The 21,688-nt window shown below is 41.4% G+C and overlaps 1 protein-coding gene across 1 annotated transcript in view; it reads left to right on the plus strand.

The window, feature by feature from the left end:
- Positions 1-21,688, plus strand: part of NME7 (NME/NM23 family member 7) — a 682,167-nt gene that overhangs the window by 287,426 nt on the left and 373,053 nt on the right. Inside the window, exon 6 of the mRNA XM_053706509.1 lies at positions 4,152-4,359. Within this exon, the coding sequence (XP_053562484.1) occupies positions 4,152-4,359 (208 nt within the window). The remainder of the gene's footprint in view (positions 1-4,151; positions 4,360-21,688) is intronic.

The raw sequence follows: 21,688 nt of genomic DNA on the forward strand, positions 1-21,688 counted from the left end.
TTATTTCTCTCTCTCTCTTTCTCTCTTTCTTTCTTTCTTTCTTTCTTTCTTTCTCTCTCTCTCTCTCTCTCTCTTTTTCTTTCTTTCTTTCTTTCTTTCTTTTTCTCTCTCTCTCTCTCTCCTTTTCTCTCTCTCTCTCTCTCCTTTTCTCTCTCTCCTTTTCTCTCTCCGGTCTATAAGAACAGACAGTTCCCTTGACCGCAATGTAAAGGCAATTTTCAGTGCCAACACCCCACTCCCACCAACTTTAAGCCCCAAAACTGCCTTGTACAGTTATCTTTTATTAAAAAAATGCTAAAAAAATTTTATATAAAAAACTAAAATGCCCTTTTTTTTGAGGGCATTTGGGGCACTTTTAGTAAATGAACCAGAGATCTAATCTAATTTAAGGAAGCGCTAATTGCTACCGAGAACTTGCGGTAGCAGTAACCAGCCATTACATTAATTAATTTTAATCTAGCCCTCAATACATTTCATGCACCTCTTTTTTTATTATGGGTGCAGAAAACCTAGGTTTAACTGCATGTGCTGAAAGAGAGTTGCTACACATGCGCAAAACCGTCAGCACTGGAATGTAGTAAAAGCTAGATTTCAACATGCTGGCACTCAATACTAGAGGGAGGTGGGGAGTAACCTTAATAATAATCTTATAAAATGTATTTAGTGTATAATGTCTCTTTAATTCTCCCCCCCCCCCCCCTTCAATCTGGAAAAATAAGTGAAGCCTTCAATTTACTATCTTGTAAATCATCCTTTAACGGCAACAACCTACACTAAACATTTCCTGTAGCTGCTTATAAATCGTGCACAATGCTGAGGGTAAATTTTGGACCATTCCTCCTTACAAATCTGTTTCAGTTTATCAGTATTTTTGGTTGTGTTGATTGCACAACCCTTTTCAGGTAATGCCACAGCATCTGAATTGGAACTATGACTTGGCCATTCCATAACACAAATCGTCTTCTTTTTCAGCCATTCTTTAGTTAATTTACTTGTGTGCTTGTTGCATCACCCGACCTCTCCAAAGCTTGAGGTCATGGACTGCTGCCCTGACATTCTCCTGTAAAATGTCTTGATACACTTTTGAATTCATTGTTCGCTCAATGATTGCAAAGTGCCCAGGCCCTGAGGCAACATAGCAGCTCCAGATCTAGATGCTTCCTCCACCATGCTTCACAGATAGGACGAGGTTTTGGTGTGGTGTGCAGTGCCTTTTTTCCTCCTTGTATAATGTGCATTTTTGCCAAAAAGTTAAACTTTTGTCTTATCTGTCAATTTTCCTAGAAGCGTTGTGGAACATCCAGGTGCTTTTGAAGCAAATTTGAGACATGCAGTGATGTTTTTCTTTTAGACCACAGTGGTTTCCTTCGTAGGGTCCTTCCATGAACACCATTCTTGTTCAGTTTTTTTTCTCTGATATTGGACACATGAACAAAGACTTTTGTACTTTGGGGTCGATTTATCAAGTTATGGCGGACAGGGGGCGCACATACGCGTCCCTGTCCACTGCAGCTCGCCTCTGGCAGACTGAATTCTGCTGCCGAAATTCAGCATCGCAAATGAGCACTATTTTGCTCTTGTGTGCAATCCCGCCCCCTTTTCCGTGCACAGCCAATCACGCGCGGGCAGGAGCTGTCCATCTCCCCGGTCAGACGAGACCAGGGAGATTGACCAGGTGGCGAAAGGTTAGGGAAGCAGCGGTCTGATGAACGCTGCTTGATAAATACTGACTTGAGGTTCTCTTGTGAGAACTTATAGCCATAGTGGGGTGAAGGGGTTTAGTTTCCTGAAGGTCTTTTGCTGTTACCCTTTGGTTTCTTTCTCACATCTTTCAGAATTGCCCATTGTGCTCTTGGAGTGTTCTTTGTAGAATATCCAATCTTAGGGAGTCCTGAATTGATGAACACCCAGGTCTTAAGCAATGTTTTTGTAACCTTTTCCAGATTTTTGCATCTCTATTATGTGTCTTCTAAGGTCATGTGAAAGTTGTTGGGATTGAGGCATGGTTTTCACTAAACAATCTTTCATGAGAAGAACAGTAACCAGGCTTTGTGTGCCTTTATTTAAAGGGCAGGGCACCTATGCAACCCACACTTCCATTCTCATCTCCTTAATTTCAACACCTGACTGCAAAGAGCTTTTTGGAGAAGTCAATAAGGCAGAGGTTCACTTACATTTTCCAACCGGCAGTGGGAATGATTATATTCCATAAAATGTATGTGTTTTTAGTTTAGTCAGAGTGTGTTTGTCTATACCTCTGACTAAGATAAAGATTAGATTAGTAATCTAAGTAATTAATGCAGAAATCCAGGTAGTTACAAAGTGTTCACAGCAGCAAATCTTTGGAAATATTAGAAAAAGAAAGAAATAATGATAGCAACTTATGGATAAATTACACATAAATTGCAGGAGAGCCACTGTACTTAATGTGTAGTTATAAGTTGGTCACCTTCAGCATAGCAGATACATTGACAGACTAATATATTCAAAGGGAGATTAACCCCTTAATGCAGTACGTCAATGGTCTGTGAATGGGGATTGCTTTGTTGACTGCGCTATTTTGGGATGCCTGCAGCAGGGAGGGAGGTCATAATAGCACGGTCCTGCTACTCGCGGCAAGACCTGCGCTATTATGGCCTGAAAAACCCTTAATGACTAGTAACATACAAGGTATGTTGTGGTTGGTTGTTAAGGGGTTAAGCACTGTTTGCTTTTGTGTAAAAAAAGGTTGAAAAAATAATTGTAAAAATTGCAATCGCAATATTTCATCAAACAATTGTTATATTTTTTTTTCCCATACTGCACATTACTAGCAGATAGGCTGCATAGAATTACAGGAACACTGTCCTGATGTTAGTAACTCTAGTCAAGAGTCCACTGTTTCTGGTGTGGGAAGACAATAGCTCCTTTTTGTCAGATGACAGGTGGCAGTAGGCTACTGGGAGTCTTCATAAATATAGTTTATTCAATTGCATTTTCAAACCAAGTGACTTTGTGCATACTGTAATTCTTTGTGTGTGTCATTCAACCCTACTGCCTCCAGCAGGTATAATGTTCTATTCAATGTCATGGTAGTAAATAATTAAAAAGCAAACATTCTCAAACAGAAGCTGGTTTGACTTTTCCTGTTGAAATATAATTTTGTTACACAAGTCAAGCTGATAAGCGCAAGTTCTCAACATCTACTGAATTGAAGGTGTATTGTTAATAAAATGTTTTAGGCCTTGAACACCTTTTCAGCATTTCTAAAAGGGAAATTAAAGTCCTTTTTATATGCATTGTATAGCAGCAATTAGAAACACATTACTAAATGTCTGCATACAAAATGAATGCATTAAAAGCATTAACACTGTTATTTTGTTTGCAACATTTGAAACATAGATTTTAGATATCTGGTGCTTATCGAGTAAAATACTTTCAGTGTCAGCTTTAAGTCCCTAAAAATACTAAAAATGTGTTTATCATATCATCTTCCTCCCTTCTCTTAGCTATGTATTCGTGTTGTTTTGTAGTTCAGGAACACACCCATTGAAAAGCCTATTGAACATGGTATATCTTTATCTGTTTTGATGTGACCAGTTATGGACTGCTATAGCTGAGCTCCTTTTCTCATCAAGCAATTGGTGTGTAGCAAGTAGCAGGGTCCACTCCAGCAGCATGAGCAGGAGTGGAAAAAGGAGAAAGGGAAGAATTAAAATAAAGAGGTTGACAAATGTTTTTAAAATTTAGGAGCCAGGCATACTTTTAGGAGCCAGAGATTGGTATTTGTATATAGATATATGGAGAATAACCTAAAAAGTTATGAGCCAGGGGTAAAATTCTTCGAGCCAGTGGCTCCCTGGCTCCTCAGTTTGTAGAGCCCTGACATAATGCAAGTATATTGTAGTTTGCCTACATACAAAAGTGAACATATATTTGCATTTTAGTAAATTGCATCAATATTGTTTACTCAACACTGACATACATTTCAGGAAGCATTTTATGAAATACACTCAGCCATTTGCACTTGCATAACAGGGATTTCTATAACATGGTGACTTTAAGAGGTTTGTAAACTGTATAGCAGATGATGTCCTGTTAAACTATTAGCCATGATATTTGATATTTTAATATTAATTTGCAAATTAACTGCAATACAATATTTTTTTCAGTGATCTAGTCGGTTTTATGATAAGTGGACCCATAGTTGCAATTGAAGTTGTTGGAGATGACGCAATATCTTCATGGAGGAAATTACTTGGTCCAACAAACTCGAGTATTGCAAGAAGTGAACTACCTGAAAGCATAAGAGCAAAGTTTGGTACTGACGGCACAAAAAATGCAGCTCATGGCTCTGATTCGGTTGCTTCTGCTGCTCGAGTAAGGATGTATTTTTATATATATATGAAATATCTATCATATAAAGTATATGTTTTCATATGTATTATTATGTAGATATGACAATGTATTCAAAGCAAATATATCTGTAGATGTATTGTTTTAAAATTATATTAACTGCTTAAATATTGAACAAACATGTTTAAAGCATTCATTTTTATAAAGTAATGGGCTCTGCCATGTTCAAATCTAGCATCTTTTATGTAATTGGCAAGAGTCCATGAGCTAGTGACGTATGGGATATACAATCCTACCAGGAGGGGCAAAGTTTCCCAAACCTCAAAATGCCTATAAATACACCCCTCACCACACCCACAATTCAGTTTTACAAACTTTGCCTTCTATGGAGGTGGTGAAATAAGTTTGTGCTTGATTTTTATGATTTCTTCTATGATAAGCGCTTCTAAGCATTCTGAAGCCCAATTCCTCTCAGAGTACAGTGTTTGTCAGAGGGATGTGAAGAGAGTATCGCCTATTGATTTTTATGGTTTCTCTCACGGGAAATCTTATTAAGGGTTCTCTGTTATCGGTCGTAGGGATTAATCTCCTACCTCCCTTTTCAGAATGACGATATACTCTTATACCATTACCTCTGCTGATAGTTTTCAGTATTGGTTTAGCTATCTGCTATATGTAGATGGGTGTCTTTCGGTAAGTATGTATCATTATTTAAGACACTCTCAGCTATGGTTGGCGCTTTATGTATTTATGTATAAGTTATAAATATATGTGCAGTCTAACAGTTTAAGTATGGGAATCATGTTTTAGGATTTTTTTTTTTTTTTTTTTAATATTTTCTTTCCTGGGGTTTAGTCTTTTTTTCCTATTTGACTGTTTTTCCATAAAAATTTGCGGGCAAATCTATGCTCGTGAGGTCACAAAATGCTATTATTTATTGTGTCATTCTTGTTGTGTTGTTTTGCGTGAAGTTGTGTCTGTTATGATGCGAGTTGCGTCATTTCCGGATGTTTGTTGGTGCCAAAAAATGTATATTTCTTCTGTTATGTGTGATCAGTCCACGGGTCATCATTACTTCTGGGATATAACTCCTCCCCAACAGGAAATGCAAGAGGATTCACCCAGCAGAGCTGCATATAGCTCCTCCCCTCTACGTCAGTCCCAGTCATTCTCTTGCACCCAACGACTAGATAGGATGTGTGAGAGGACTATGGTGATTATACTTAGTTTTTATGACTTCAATCAAAAGTTTGTTATTTTACAATAGCACCGGAGCGTGTTATTACTTCTCTGGCAGACTTTGAGGAAGAATCTACCAGAGTTTTTTACTATGATTTTAACCGGAGTAGTTAAGATCATATTGCTGTTCTCGGGCAATCTGAGGGAGGTAAAAGCTTCAGATCAGGGGACAGCGGGCAGATGAATCTGCATTGAGGTATGTAGCAGTTTTTATTTTCTGAATGGAATTGATGAGAAAATCCTGCTATACCGTTATAATGACATGTATGTATACACTTCAGTATTCTGGGAATGGTATTTCACCGGAACTACTCTGTTAAAGGTCACTAATCCTTTTAATAAGTATTTATCATGTTAAACGTTTTTGCTGGAATGTAGAATCGTTTACATTGCTGAGGTACTGAGTGAATAAATGTTTGGGCATTATTTTCCACTTGGCTGTTGTTTGCTTTAAATTGTGACAGTTTCGTTTCTCTTCACTGCTGTGTGTGAGAGGGAGGGGCCGTTTTTGGCGCTCTTTGCTACGCATTAAAAAATTTCCAGTCAGCTACTATTATATTTCCTGCATGATCCGGTTCATCTCTGACAGATTTCAGGGGTCTTCAAACTTCTTTGAAGGGAGGTACATTCTCTCAGCAGAGCTGTGAGAATTTTATATTGACTGTGAATAAAAACGTTACTCTGTAATTTTTATGTCAAATTTAGTTATTGTTATTTACTAATGGGAACAAACCTTTGCTAAAAGTTGTGTTATTTTAAAGTTGATGCTATAACTGTTTTTCAGTTCATTATCTCAACTGTCATTTAATCGTTTAAGTACCTCTTTGAGGCACAGTACGTTTTTGCTAAAAAAGATTATAACCAGGTTGCAAGTTATTGCTAGTGTGTTAAACATGTCTGACTCAGAGGAAGATATCTGTGTCATTTGTTCCAATGCCAAGGTGGAGCCCAATAGAAATTTATGTACTAACTGTATTGATGCTACTTTAAATAAAAGTCAATCTGTACAATGTGAACAAATTTCACCAAACTGCGAGGGGAGAGTTATGCCGACTAACTCGCCTCACGCGGCAGTACCTGCATCTCCCGCCCGGGAGGTGCGTGATATTATGGCGCCTAGTACATCTGGGCGGCCATTACAGATAACATTACATGATATGGCTACTGTTATGACTGAAGTTTTGTCTAAATTACCAGAACTAAGAGGCAAGCGTGATCACTCTGGGGTGAGAACAGAGTGCGCTGACAATACTAGGGCCATGTCTGATACTGCGTCACAGCTTGCAGAGCATGAGGACGGAGAGCTTCATTCTGTGGGTGACGGTTCTGATCCAAACAGATTGGATTCAGATATTTCAAATTTTAAATTTAAATTGGAGAACCTCCGTGTATTACTAGGGGAGGTCTTAGCAGCTCTTAATGATTGTAACACCGTTGCAATACCAGAGAAACTGTGTAGGTTGGATAAATACTTTGCGGTACCGGCGAGTACTGACGTTTTTCCTATACCTAAGAGATTAACTGAAATTGTTACTAAGGAGTGGGATAGACCCGGTGTGCCGTTCTCACCCCCTCCAATATTTAGAAAGATGTTTCCAATAGACGCCACCACTCGGGACTTATGGCAAACGGTCCCTAAGGTGGAGGGAGCAGTTTCTACTTTAGCTAAGCGTACCACTATCCCGGTGGAGGATAGCTGTGCTTTTTCAGATCCAATGGATAAAAAATTGGAGGGTTACCTTAAGAAAATGTTTGTTCAACAAGGTTTTATATTGCAACCCCTTGCATGTATCGCGCCGATTACGGCTGCGGCAGCATTTTGGATTGAGTCTCTGGAAGAGAACCTTAGTTCATCTACGCTAGACGACATTATGGACAGGCTTAGAGTCCTTAAACTAGCTAATTCATTCATTTCGGAGGCCGTAGTACATTTAACCAAACTTACGGCTAAGAACTCAGGATTCGCCATACAGGCACGTAGGGCGCTGTGGCTAAAATCCTGGTCAGCTGATGTTACTTCTAAGTCCAAATTACTTAATATACCTTTCAAGGGGCAGTCTTTATTTGGGCCCGGTTTGAAAGAAATTATCGCTGACATTACAGGAGGTAAGGGCCACGCCCTACCTCAAGACAAAGCCAAAGCTAAGGCTAGACAGTCTAATTTTCGTCCCTTTCGGAATTTCAAAACAGGAGCAGCATCAACCTCCACTGCACCAAAACAGGAAGGAGCTGTTGCTCGTTACAGGCAAGGCTGGAAGCCTAACCAGTCCTGGAACAAGGGCAAACAGGCCAGGAAACCTGCTGCTGCCCCAAAGACAGCATGAACCGAGAGCCCCCGATCCGGGACCGGATCTAGTAGGGGGCAGACTTTCTCTCTTCGCCCAGGCCTGGGCAAGAGATGTTCAGGATCCCTGGGCGCTAGAGATCATATCTCAGGGATACCTTCTAGACTTCAAATTATCTCCCCCAAGAGGGAGATTTCATCTGTCAAGGTTGTCAACAAACCAGATAAAGAAAGAAGCGTTTCTACGCTGTGTACAAGATCTGTTATTAATGGGAGTGATCCATCCGGTTCCGCGGTCGGAACAAGGACAAGGGTTCTACTCAAACCTGTTTGTGGTTCCCAAAAAAGAGGGAACTTTCAGGCCAATCTTAGATTTAAAGATTCTAAACAAATTCCTAAGAGTTCCATCGTTCAAAATGGAAACTATTCGGACAATCTTGCCCATGATCCAAAAGGGTCAGTACATGACCACAGTGGATTTAAAAGATGCTTACCTTCACATACCGATCCACAAAGATCATCACCGGTATCTACGGTTTGCCTTCCTAGACAGGCACTACCAGTTTGTAGCTCTTCCATTCGGATTGGCTACGGCCCCAAGGATTTTCACAAAGATTCTAGGTGCCCTTCTGGCGGTACTAAGACCACGAGGGATTTCGATAGCTCCGTACCTAGACGACATTCTAATACAAGCTTCAAGCTTTCAAACTGCCAAGTCTCATACAGAGTTAGTTCTGGCATTTCTAAGGTCGCATGGATGGAAAGTGAACGAAAAGAAGAGTTCTCTTTTTCCTCTCACAAGAGTTCCATTCTTGGGGACTCTTATAGATTCTGTAGAAATGAAGATTTACCTGACAGAAGACAGGTTAACAAGACTTCAAAATGCATGCCGTGTCCTTCATTCCATTCAACACCCGTCAGTAGCTCAATGCATGGAGGTGATCGGCTTAATGGTAGCGGCAATGGACATAGTACCTTTTGCACGCCTACACCTCAGACCGCTGCAATTGTGCATGCTAAGTCAGTGGAATGGGGATTACTCAGATTTGTCCCCTACTATGAATCTGAATCAAGAGACCAGAAATTCTCTTCTATGGTGGCTTCATCGGCCACACCTGTCCAGGGGGATGCCATTCAGCAGGCCAGACTGGACAATTGTAACAACAGACGCCAGCCTACTAGGTTGGGGCGCTGTCTGGAATTCTCTGAAGGCTCAGGGATTATGGAATCAGGAGGAGAGTCTCCTTCCAATAAACATTCTGGAATTGAGAGCAGTTCTCAATGCCCTTCTGGCTTGGCCCCAATTAACAACTCGGGGGTTCATCAGGTTTCAGTCGGACAATATCACGACTGTAGCTTACATCAACCATCAGGGAGGGACAAGAAGCTCCCTAGCAATGATGGAAGTATCAAAGATAATTCGCTGGGCAGAGTCTCACTCTTGCCACCTGTCAGCAATCCACATCCCGGGAGTGGAGAACTGGGAGGCGGATTTCTTGAGTCGCCAGACTTTTCATCCGGGGGAGTGGGAACTTCATCCGGAGGTCTTTGCCCAAATACTTCGACGTTGGGGCAAACCAGAGATAGATCTCATGGCGTCTCGCCAGAACGCCAAACTTCCTCACTACGGGTCCAGATCCAGGGATCCGGGAGCGGTTCTGATAGATGCTTTGACAGCACCTTGGAATTTCGGGATGGCTTATGTGTTTCCACCCTTCCCGCTGCTTCCCCGATTGATTGCCAAAATCAAACAGGAGAGAGCATCAGTGATCCTAATAGCACCTGCATGGCCACGCAGGACTTGGTATGCAGATCTAGTGGACATGTCATCCTGTCCGCCTTGGTCTCTACCTCTAAGACAGGACCTCCTGATACAGGGTCCGTTCAAACATCAAAATCTAACTTCTCTGAAGCTGACTGCTTGGAAATTGAACGCTTGATTTTATCAAAACGTGGTTTTTCTGAGTCGGTTATTGATACCCTGATACAGGCTAGGAAGCCTGTTACCAGAAAGATTTACCATAAAATATGGCGTAAATACCTATACTGGTGCGAATCCAAACGTTACTCCTGGAGTAAGGTTAGGATCCCTAGGATATTGTCCTTTCTACAAGAAGGCTTAGAAAAGGGTTTATCGGCTAGTTCATTAAAGGGACAGATTTCAGCTCTGTCCATCTTGTTACACAGGCGTCTGTCAGAAAATCCAGACGTCCAGGCCTTTTGTCAGGCTTTAGCTAGGATCAAGCCTGTGTTTAAAGCTGTTGCTCCACCATGGAGTTTAAACTTAGTTCTTAACGTTTTACAGGGTGTTCCGTTTGAACCCCTTCATTCCATTGATATAAAGTTGTTATCTTGGAAATTTCTGTTTTTAATGGCTATTTCCTCGGCTCGAAGAGTCTCTGAGTTATCAGCATTACATTGTGATTCTCCTTATCTGATTTTTCACTCAGACAAGGTAGTTCTGCGTACTAAACCTGGGTTCTTACCTAAGGTAGTCACTAACAGGAATATCAATCAAGAGATTGTTGTTCCATCCTTGTGTCCAAATCCTTCTTCAAAGAAGGAACGTCTTTTACACAATCTGGATGTAGTTCGTGCCCTCAAGTTCTACTTGCAGGCAACTAAAGATTTTCGTCAAACTTCTTCCCTGTTTGTCGTTTATTCTGGACAGAGGAGAGGTCAAAAAGCTTCTGCTACCTCTCTCTCTTTTTGGCTTCGTAGCATAATACGTTTAGCCTATGAGACTGCTGGACAGCAGCCTCCTGAAAGAATTACAGCTCACTCCACTAGAGCTGTGGCTTCCACTTGGGCCTTTAAGAATGAGGCCTCTGTTGAACAGATTTGCAAGGCTGCAACTTGGTCTTCGCTTCATACTTTTTCCAAATTTTACAAATTTGACACTTTTGCTTCTTCGGAGGCTATTTTTGGGAGAAAGGTTCTTCAGGCAGTGGTTCCTTCTGTATAATGAGCCTGCCTATCCCTCCCGTCATCCGTGTACTTTTGCTTTGGTATTGGTATCCCAGAAGTAATGATGACCCGTGGACTGATCACACATAACAGAAGAAAACATAATTTATGCTTACCTGATAAATTCCTTTCTTCTGTTGTGTGATCAGTCCACGGCCCGCCCTGTTTTTAAGGCAGGTAAATATTTTTTAAATTATACTCCAGTCACCACTTCACCCTTGGTTACTCCTTTCTCGTTGATTCTTGGTCGAATGACTGGGACTGACGTAGAGGGGAGGAGCTATATGCAGCTCTGCTGGGTGAATCCTCTTGCATTTCCTGTTGGGGAGGAGTTATATCCCAGAAGTAATGATGACCCGTGGACTGATCACACAACAGAAGAAAGGAATTTATCAGGTAAGCATAAATTATGTTATTTCCTTTTGCGTTGTGCGTCATACTTGGCACCAAAAAATGTTGGTTTCTCCAACATTGGTGTGTCCGGTCCACGGCTTCATCCTTACTTGTGGGATATTCTCTTCCCCTACAGGAAATGGCAAAGAGAGCACACAGCAAGAGCTGTCCATATAGCCCCCCCTCTGGCTCCGCCCCCCAGTCATTCTCTTTGCCGCTCTGAACAAGTAGCATCTCCACGGGGATGGTAAAGAGTATGTGGTGTTAGTTGTAGTTTTATTTCTTCTATCAAGAGTTTGTTATTTTAAAATAGTGCCGGTTTGTACTATTTACTCTACAACAGAAAGTGATGAAGAGTTCTGTTAAAAGAGGAGTATGATTTTAGCAACAGTAACTAAAATCCATTGCTGTTCCCACGCTGGACTGTTGAGCCCAGAGAACTTCAGTTGAGGGGAACAGTTTGCAGACTTTTCTGCTCCAGGTATGACTAGTCTCTTTTCTAACAAGACATAGTAATGCTAGAAGACTGTAATTTCCCTTTTGGGATCGGTAAGCCATTTTCTTAGACTCATAACAGAATAAAGGCTTATAAATGGGCTATATACTGGTTGACACTATTGTGGGCTAAATCAATTGATTTATATAATATTTATATGATTTTTGGAGTGTTTTTGAGACTTGGAAACACTTTTGGGAACGTTTTATTACGCCTGGCAGTTTGTTAGACACCTAATCTAGTCAGGAAGGCCCCTTCACTCTGGTATGCAGAGGGAGGAAGCCTCATTTTCGCGCCTTAATTGCGCAGTTACTTCTGGAAGCAGTGCATGCAGCTTCATGTGAGAAGGTCCTGTGGCCACAAAAACGATTCTAAGAGGCTTATTTCTGTGGTGAATAACCCCCAAGGAAGGTAAAGCCGCAGCAAAAGGCTGTGGCAGGGACTGTAGTGGGTTTAAACTGCTAAATTGAACAATTAGCTCCGGTTTGCTCATTTAAGGGGTTAAAGACTTGAAATTTGGTGTGCAATACTTTCAAAGCATTAAGACACTAGGGTGCAAATTTCGTAAAGATCGGATAATTCCTTCATAGTTTTTCAAACATTCAGAAATAAAGTGTACTCTGTTTATTATTTAAAGAGACAGTAACGGTTTTGTTTAAAAACGTTTTTTTTTGCATTAATAGCCTGACTAAGTCTGTCTAACATGTCTGTACCTTCAGATAGATTATGTTCTGTGTGTATGGAGGCCAAGGTGCTCAGGCGACACCTAGTACATCTAGCGCGCCAATGCTTGTTACTATGCAACAATTAACTGCAGTAATGGATAATTCTATAGCAAATCTTTTATCCAAACTTCCAACACTTCCCAGAAAGCGTGATTGCTAAGTTTTGAATACAGAGGATGAGCAAGTGGGCGCTGATGATAGTTTATCTGTAATACCCTCACACCAGTCTGAATTGGCAGTGAGGGAGGGGCTGTCTGAGGGAGAAATTTCTGATTCAGGAAAAGTTTCTCAGCAGGCAGAACCTGATATCGTGACGTTTAAATTTAATTTAGAACATCTCCGCGCCTTGCTTAAGGAGGTGCTAACTACTCTTGACGATTGCGACTCTTTGGTAATTCCAGAGAAATTGTGCAAAATGGACAAATTCCTTGAGGTCCCTGTGCACGCTGATGCCTTTCCGATACCCAAGAGGGTGGCGGACATAGTGAACAAGGAGTGGGAGAAGCCAGGTATACCTTTTGTCCCACCTCCCATATTTAAGAAAATGTTCCCCATTGTCGACCCCAGAAGGGACGCATGGCAAACAGTCCCTAAGGTTGAAGGAGCAGTTTCTACGTTGGCCAAGCGCACGACTATTCCCATTGAGGACAGTTGTGCTTTCAAAGATCCTATGGATAAAAAATTGGAAGGATTGCTTAAAAAGATATTTGTTCAGCAAGGTTTCCTTCTTCAGCCAATTTCGTGCATTATTCCTGTCACCACGGCGGCGTCTTTTTGGTTCGAGGAACTAGAAAATTCGCTCAATAAGGAGACTCCATATGAGGAAGTCATAGACAGAATTCACGCATTAAAGTTGTCTAATTCCTTTATTTTAGATGCCGCTTTGCAATTGGCGAAATTAGCGGCGAAAAATTCAGGTTTTGCAATTGTGGCGCGCAGAGCGCTTTGGCTAAAATCTTGGTCGGCGGATGTGTCATCCAAGACAAAATTGCTTAATATTCCTTTCAAAGGTAAGACCCTTTTTGGGCCAGAATTGAAGGAGATTATTTCAGACATCACTGGGGAAAGGTCCATGCCCTCCCACAGGATAGGCCTTTCAAGGCTAAGAACAAATCTAATTTTCGTTCCTTTCGCAACTTCAGGAACGGACCGTCTCCTAACTCTGCAGCCTCTAGACAAGAGGGTAACGCTCCCCAGGCTAAGCCAGCATGGAAACCAATGCAAGGCTGGAACAAGGGTAAACAGGCCAAGAAGCCTGCTGCTGCTACCAAGACAGCATGAAGGGGTAGCCCCTGATCCGGGACTGGATCTAGTAGGGGGCAGACTTTCTCTCTTTGCTCAGGCTTGGGCAAGAGATGTTCAGGATCCCTGGGCGCTAGAAATAGTCTCTCAGGGTTATCTTCTAGAATTCAAGGAACTTCCTCCAAGGGGAAAGTTCCACATGTCTCGCTTATCTTCAGACCAGATAAAGAGACAGGCATTCTTACATTGCGTAGGAGATCTATTAAAGATGGGAGTGATACACCCAGTTCCAACAGTGGAACAAGGTCAGGGGTTTTACTCAAACCTGTTTGTAGTTCCCAAAAAAGAGGGAACTTTCAGACCAATTCTGGATTTAAAAATTCTAAACAAATTCCTCAGAGTTCCATCGTTCAAAATGGAAACCATTCGAACGATTTTACCAACAATCCAGGAGGGTCAATACATGACTACCGTGGATTTAAAGGATGCGTACCTACATATTCCTATCCACAAAGATCATCATCAGTTCCTAAGGTTTGCCTTTCTGGACAAACATTACCAGTTCGTGGCTCTTCCGTTCGGTTTAGCCACTGCTCCCAGAATTTTCACAAAGGTGCTAGGGTCTCTTCTAGCGGTTCTAAGACCGAGGGGCATTGCAGTGGCACCTTACCTAGACGACATCCTAATCCAAGCGTCGTCCCTTTCCAGATCAAGGGCTCATACAGACATTGTATTAGCTTTTCTCAGGTCTCACGGGTGGAAGGTGAACATGGAAAAGAGTTCCCTGTCCCCGTCTAGAAGAGTTCCCTTTCTGGGAACAATTATAGATTCTGTAGAAATGAAGATTTTTCTGACAGAGGTCAGAAAATTAAAGCTTCTAAAGGCTTGTCAAGTTCTTCAATCTATTCCTCAGTCTTCCATAGCTCAGTGCATGGAAGTAATAGGTTTAATGGTTGCAGCAATGGACGTGGTTCCTTTTGCTCGAATTCATCTAAGACCATTGCAACTGTGCATGCTCAGACAGTGGAATGGGGATTATGCAGACTTGTCTCCCCAGATTCCAGTAGACCAGTTAACCAGAGACTCACTCCGTTGGTGGTTGACTCAGGATCACCTGTCTCAGGGAATGAGTTTCCGCAGACCAGAGTGGGTCATTGTCACGACCGACGCCAGTCTATTAGGCTGGGGCGCGGTCTGGGACTCCCTGAAAGCTCAGGGTCTATGGTCTCGGGAAGAGTCTCTTCTCCCGATAAACATCCTGGAACTGAGAGCGATATTCAATGCGCTCCGGGCTTGGCCTCAACTAGCGAAGGCCGGATTCATAAGATTTCAGTCGGACAACATGACGACTGTAGCTTACATCAATCATCAGGGAGGAACAAAGAGTTCCTTGGCGATGAGAGAGGTATCCAAGATCATCAAATGGGCGGAGGATCACTCCTGCCATCTATCTGCAATTCACATCCCAGGAGTAGACAACTGGGAGGCGGATTATTTGAGTCGTCAGACTTTCCATCTGGGGGAGTGGGAACTCCACCCGGAGGTCTTTGCCCAGTTAACTCAATTATGGGGCATTCCAGACATGGATCTGATGGCGTCTCGTCAGAACTTCAAGGTTCCTCGCTACGGGTCCAGATCCAGGGATCCCAAGGCGACACTGGTGGATGCATTAGTGGCGCCTTGGTCGTTCAACCTAGCTTATGTGTTTCCACCGTTTCCTCTCCTTCCCAGGCTCGTAGCCAGGATCAAACAGGAGAAGGCCTCTGTGATTCTGATAGCTCCTGCGTGGCCACGCAGGACTTGGTATGCAGACCTGGTGAATATGTCATCGGCTCCACCATGGAAGCTACCTTTGAGACAGGATCTTCTAGTACAAGGTCCATTCGAACATCCAAATCTAGTCTCTCTGCAGCTGACTGCTTGGAAATTGAATGCTTGATTTTATCTAAGCGTGGGTTTTCAGATTCAGTTATAGATACTCTGGTCCAAGCCAGAAAACCTGTGACTAGGAAAATTTACCATAAAATATGGAAAAAATATATCTGTTGGTGTGAATCCAAGGGATTCTCTTGGAGTAAAATTAAAATTCCTAAGATTCTTTCCTTTCTCCAAGAGGGTTTGGATAAAGGGTTGTCAGCGAGTTCTCTAAAAGGACAGATATCTGCTTTGTCTGTTTTGTTACACAAACGCCTGGCAGCAGTGCCAGATGTACAAGCTTTTGTACAGGCCTTACTCAAGCCTGTTTACAGACCCATGACCCCTCCATGGAGTCTAAATTTAGTTCTTTCAGTTCTTCAAGGGGTTCCGTTTGAACCTTTACATTCCATAGATATTAAGTTACTATCTTGGAAAGTTCTGTTTTTGGTTGCTATTTCTTCTGCTAGAAGAGTTTCTGAATTGTCTGCTTTGCAGTGTGATCCACCCTATCTGGTATTCCATGCAGATAAGGTTGTTTTGCATACCAAACCTGGTTTTCTTCCAAAGGTTGTTTCCAACAGGAATATTAACCAGGAAATAGTTGTTCCTTCTCTGTGTCCGAATCCAGTTTCGAAGAAGGAACGTTTGTTACACAATTTAGATGTGGTCCGTGCTTTAAAATTCTATTTAGATGCAACAAAGGATTTCATACAGACTTCATCTTTGTTTGTCGTTTATTCTGGTAAAAGGAGAGGACAGAAAGCTACTGCTACCTCTTTCTTTTTGGCTGAAAAACATCATCCGATTGGCTTATGAGACTGCCGGACGGCAGCCTCCTGAACGAATTACAGCTCACTCTACTAGAGCTGTGGCTTCCACATGGGCCTTCAAGAACGAGGCTTCTGTTGATCAGATATGTAAGGCAGCGACTTGGTCTTCTCTGCACACTTTTGCCAAATTTTACAAATTCGATACTTATGCTTCTTCGGAGGCTGTTTTTGGGAGAAAGGTTTTGCAAGCCGTGGTGCCTTCCGTTTAGGTAACCTGATTTGCTCCCTCCCTTCATCCGTGTCCTAAAGCTTTGGTATTGGTTCCCACAAGTAAGGATGAAGCCGTGGACCGGACACACCAATGTTGGAGAAAACAGAATTTATGTTTACCTGATAAATTTCTTTCTCCAACGGTGTGTCCGGTCCACGGCCCGCCCTGGTTTTTAATCAGGCTTGAAAAATGTCTTTCTTTTTACACCTATAGTTTCTCCTTTTTCTCCTAACCGTTGGTCGAATGACTGGGGGGCGGAGCCAGAGGGGGGCTATATGGACAGCTCTTGCTGTGTGCTCTCTTTGCCATTTCCTGTAGGGGAAGAGAATATCCCACAAGTAAGGATGAAGCTGTGGACCGGACACACCGTTGGAGAAAGAAATTTATCAGGTAAACATAAATTCTGTTTTTATTTTACCCCACTTCCTATATGCTCCTTGCCTTCTTTATGCTCAGAGGTAGGGATGGACCGAAACTGATACCGAAAATTCAGGATGCCCTTGGCCAAAAACCGAAACAAAACCGAAATTGTTTTTTTTCTTCTTTTTTAACTACAGTGTGTGTGTAGCTGAGAGAGCTTGTAGGCGGGAAAGCTCCAACAAATGGGTGTGGTCACTTGTACTGTAGGGCGTGATCTGCAGTGAAACTGGTGGAGCTCTACAAGGGAGAGTGTGGTTATAGCCAGACAACAATACGAGGTGGACATGTGTTTTGTTTTTGGGTGTAGTTATCTGTGCGATGGGCGTGGCTGCACCTGATCGTCTCTCATCTTATCTCCGCCTATTTCCTGGTTCGGGTCTCACACTGACCCATCAGATTATATGTCCAGAGCCCCAAATGGAGTCTGCCTATCACCAGGACCACCGGACTTAGCTACGACCTTACCTGCACGGTGGTTATAGAAAGTTACTGTGCTTTTTTGTATACACTGTCTGGTGGGTGCTAATTTGTACCAACTGTGTATGAGCTTGGGGCTTATGCATATATAGTGTGTACCCATATTTGCCTCAGGCGAATAGAATGTCTACGCACATGAGGCTGATGTATGAGCACTGTATATAAGGCTTATACATATTCACTGTGTGTGCTTAGGGCTGTGTCTGATAATATCAAGTGTTTATAAACTTGTTACTTATCCTCCTTTAAATACTGTATTCAGAACTTTGGTTTCCTTCTAAAAAAAATAAAAGGGCACTGCTGGTTTCAAATATCATCATGTCATGGTACTTATGTGTGTGCTCTGTGTACCATGCCAGTGCTATGCTGCTCACCTTATGCTAAGGATAGACATGTAACTCAGTAGAACAGGGGAGGGCTGTACATTGTTAGCCATTTTGTTCCTCTTTGGGCCGAAATTGGAGTTTCACATTTTCGGCGGCCCAAATTTTGGTGCATCGCTAGTATTATTCTTTATTTAGTTCTGTGTAACATAATCAGATTTAACCGTTTTTTGTTGTTGTTTTTTTTTTTTACCAATTATCAAAATAAACTATAGTCCTAGAAAAGTATTATTATATGCAAAACAGTAAGTCAAGTAATGAACTCAAATTATCTAGGCTGGAATCAAATTTGAAAAATGCTACACAATACTTTTACCGAAAATAAAAGGCAAAAAATCCAAAAACCGAAATAACCAAAAATGCCATTTTCGGCTGAAACTTTCTGCGGCCGAAATTTTGGTGCATCCCTACTCAGAGGGCTATGCTATTTTTTTTTTTTTTGCCTATTTTAGCATTTGCATTTTTCCCCATTCCTGAAACTGCTATATAAGGAAATAAGATATTTTTGTTTAAATGTTATTTTTTCTTTTACATATAACAAGATGTCTCAATCCTGTCTCGAAAGCTGCTGTAGGAACCATGCTGCCTAAACACAGTTCTGCCAAAGCTAAGTGTATCTGTTGTAAGCTAGCAGAGATTATATCTCTGGCTGTAGTATGTAACAGTTGTCATGATAAGCTTTTGCATGCAGAAAATGTTTCTATTAGTACTAGTACAGTATCTGTTGTTCCTTCAACATCTAATGTACATGATATCCCTGTTGATATGAAAAATTATATTGCTGATGCGATACAGAAGGCTATGTCTGTTATTCCGCCTTCTAATAAATGTAAAAGGTCTTTTAAAACTTCTCATGATACTGATGAATTTTGTAATGACCGACAACATACTGATATATCCACTTCTGATGAGACACTCTCTGATTCAGAAGATCCTGCTTTCAATATTGACATTGATAAATCGACTTATCTTTTAAAGATTGAGTATATTGGTTCTTTGTTGAAAGAAGTATTGGTTACTTTGGATATTGAGAAGTCTGGTCCTCTTATAAACCTCCTGTGATTACTCCTGAGGTTTTCCCTGTTCCTGATGCTGTTTCTGATGTGATTGCTAAGGAATGGTCTAAGCCTGGTACTTCTTTTGTTCCTTCTTCTAGGTTTAAAAGGTTGTACCCTTTGCCAGTGGTTAATTTTAGAGTTTTGTGAAAAAGTCCTTAAGTTTGATGGGGCTATATCTACTCTTGCCAAGGGTACTACTATTCCTATGGAAGATAGTACTTCTTTTAAGGATCCTTTAGATAGGAAAATTGAATCTTATCTAAGGAAAGCTTATTTACATTCTGGCTATATTCTCAGGCATGCCATTGCTATGGCTGATGTTGCAGCTGCATCAAATTTTTGGTTGGATAGCTTAGCACAACGGCAAAAATATTCTGATTTGTCTAGCATTGTTCGTTTGCTTCAATATGCTAATCATTTTCTCAGTGATGCTATTTTTTATATCATCAAGATTGATGTTAAAAATATGTCTGGCTATTTTAGCTAGAAGAGCTTTATGGCTCAAATCATGGAATGCTGACATGGTATCTAAATCTATGTTACTATCGCTATTATTCCAGGGTTATAATTTGTTTGGTTCTAAGTTGGATTCTATAATTTCTACTATTACTGGGGGGAACAGAGTTTTTTTGCCCCAAGATACAAAATCTGAGGGTAAAGCTTCTAATCGGTTTAATTCCTTTCGTCAAAATAGAGAACAGAAAACCACTCCTTCCCCTAAGGACTCTGGCTCCAATTGGAAGCCATCTTCGAGTTATAATAAATCCAAGCCTTTTAAAAAACCAAAGCCAGCCCCCAAAACTGCATGAAGGTACGGCCCTCAATCCAGTTCTACTGGTGGGGGGCAGATTGAAATTATTTCAAGATGTTTGGGCAGGTTCCGTTCAGAATCATTGGATTCAGAATATTGTCTCTCAAGGGTATCGAATAGGTTTAAGAATAAGACCTCCTGTGAGAAGGTTTTTTCATTCTCACATTCCAACAAATCCTGTGAAAGCTCAGGCCTTTCTGAAATGTGTTTCAGATCTGGAGCTTTCAGGGGTAATTGTACCAGTTGCACTTCTGGAACTTATTTGGACGATATCTTGGTACTGGCTCAATCTTTTCATTTAGCAGAATCTCACACAAATCAACTTGTGTTGTTTCTTCAAAGACATGGTTGAAGGATCAATTTACCAAAGAGTTTCTTGATTCCTCAGACAAGGGACACCTTTTTAGGTTGGATTCAGTGTCCATGACTCTGTCTTTAACAGATAAGAGACAAATGAAATTGGTTTCTACCTGTCGAAACCTTCAGTCTCAATCATTCCCTTCAGTGGCTATGTGCATGGAAGTTTTAGGTCTCATGACTGCAGCATCGGACGCAATCCCCTTTGCTCATTTTTATATGAGACCTCTGCAGCTTTGCATGCTGAATCAATGGTGCAGGGATTATTCTCGGATATCACAATTGATATTCTTAAATCCTAACACTCAACTCTCTCTGACTTGGTGGTTAAACCATCACCTTATTGTTCAAGGGGCCTCCTTTGTTCGTCCTTCCTGGACTGTGATTTCAACAGATGCAAGTTTTACAGGTTGGGGAGCTGTCTGTGTGTCTCTGGCAGCACAAGGGGTTTGGAAATCTCAAGAGGCGAGGTTACCAATCAATATTTTAGAACTCCGTGCTATTTTCAGGGCTCTTCAGGCTTGTCCTCTATTAAAGAGAGAATCATTCATTCGTTTTCAGACAGACAATATCACAACTGTGGCATATGTCAATCATCAGGTTGGGACTCGCAGTCCTTTAGCGATGAAAGAAGTATCTTGAATACTTTCTTGGGCAGAATTCAACTCCTGTCTAATTTCTGCAATACATATCCCAGGTGTAGACAATTGGGAAGCGGATTATCTCAGCTGTCAGACTTTACATCCAGGGGAGTGGTCTCTCCATCCAGATGTATTTTGTCATATTGTACAGATGTGGAGTCTTCCCAAAATAGATCTGATGGCTTCCCATCTAAACAAGAAACTTACCAGGTATCTTTTCAGGTCCAGGGATCCTCAGGTGGAGATGGTGGATGCGTTAGCAGTTCCTTGGTTTTACCAACCTGCTTACATCTTTCCGCCTCTAGTTCTTCTTCTAATGGTTATCTCCAAGATCATAATGGAACAATCGCACGTGTTTCTGATAGCACCAGCATGGCCTCACAGATTTTGGTTTGCGGATCTTGTCTGGATGTCAAGTTGCCAACCTTGGCCACTTCTGTTAAAACCAGAGCTTCTGTCTCAAGGGCCATTTTTCCATCAGGATCTCAAATCGCTAAATTTGAAGGTATGAAAATTGAACCCTTAGTTCTTAGTCATAGAGGTTTTTCTGACTCTGTGTTTAATACATTGCTACAGGCTCGTAAGTCTGTTTCAAGGAAGATTTATTATCGGGTTTGGAAAACCTATATTTCATGGTGTTCTCATAAATTCTCTTGGCATTCTTTTAGAAGTACTTTGAGGGGACACATTTCTGCTCTTTCTGTTTTATTTCATAGAAAGATTGCTAATCTTCCTGACATTCACTGTTTTGTTCATGCTTTGGTTCGTATCAAGCCTATTATTAAATCAATTTCTCCTCCTTGGAGTCTTAATTTGGTTTTAAAGGCTTTGCAGGCTCCTCCGTTTGAGCCTACGCATTCTCTGGATATTAAATTACTTTCTTGGAATGTATTGTTCCTTTT

Source organism: Bombina bombina, chromosome 3, assembly GCF_027579735.1.
Source record: "Bombina bombina isolate aBomBom1 chromosome 3, aBomBom1.pri, whole genome shotgun sequence".
NCBI lineage: Eukaryota > Metazoa > Chordata > Amphibia > Anura > Bombinatoridae > Bombina > Bombina bombina.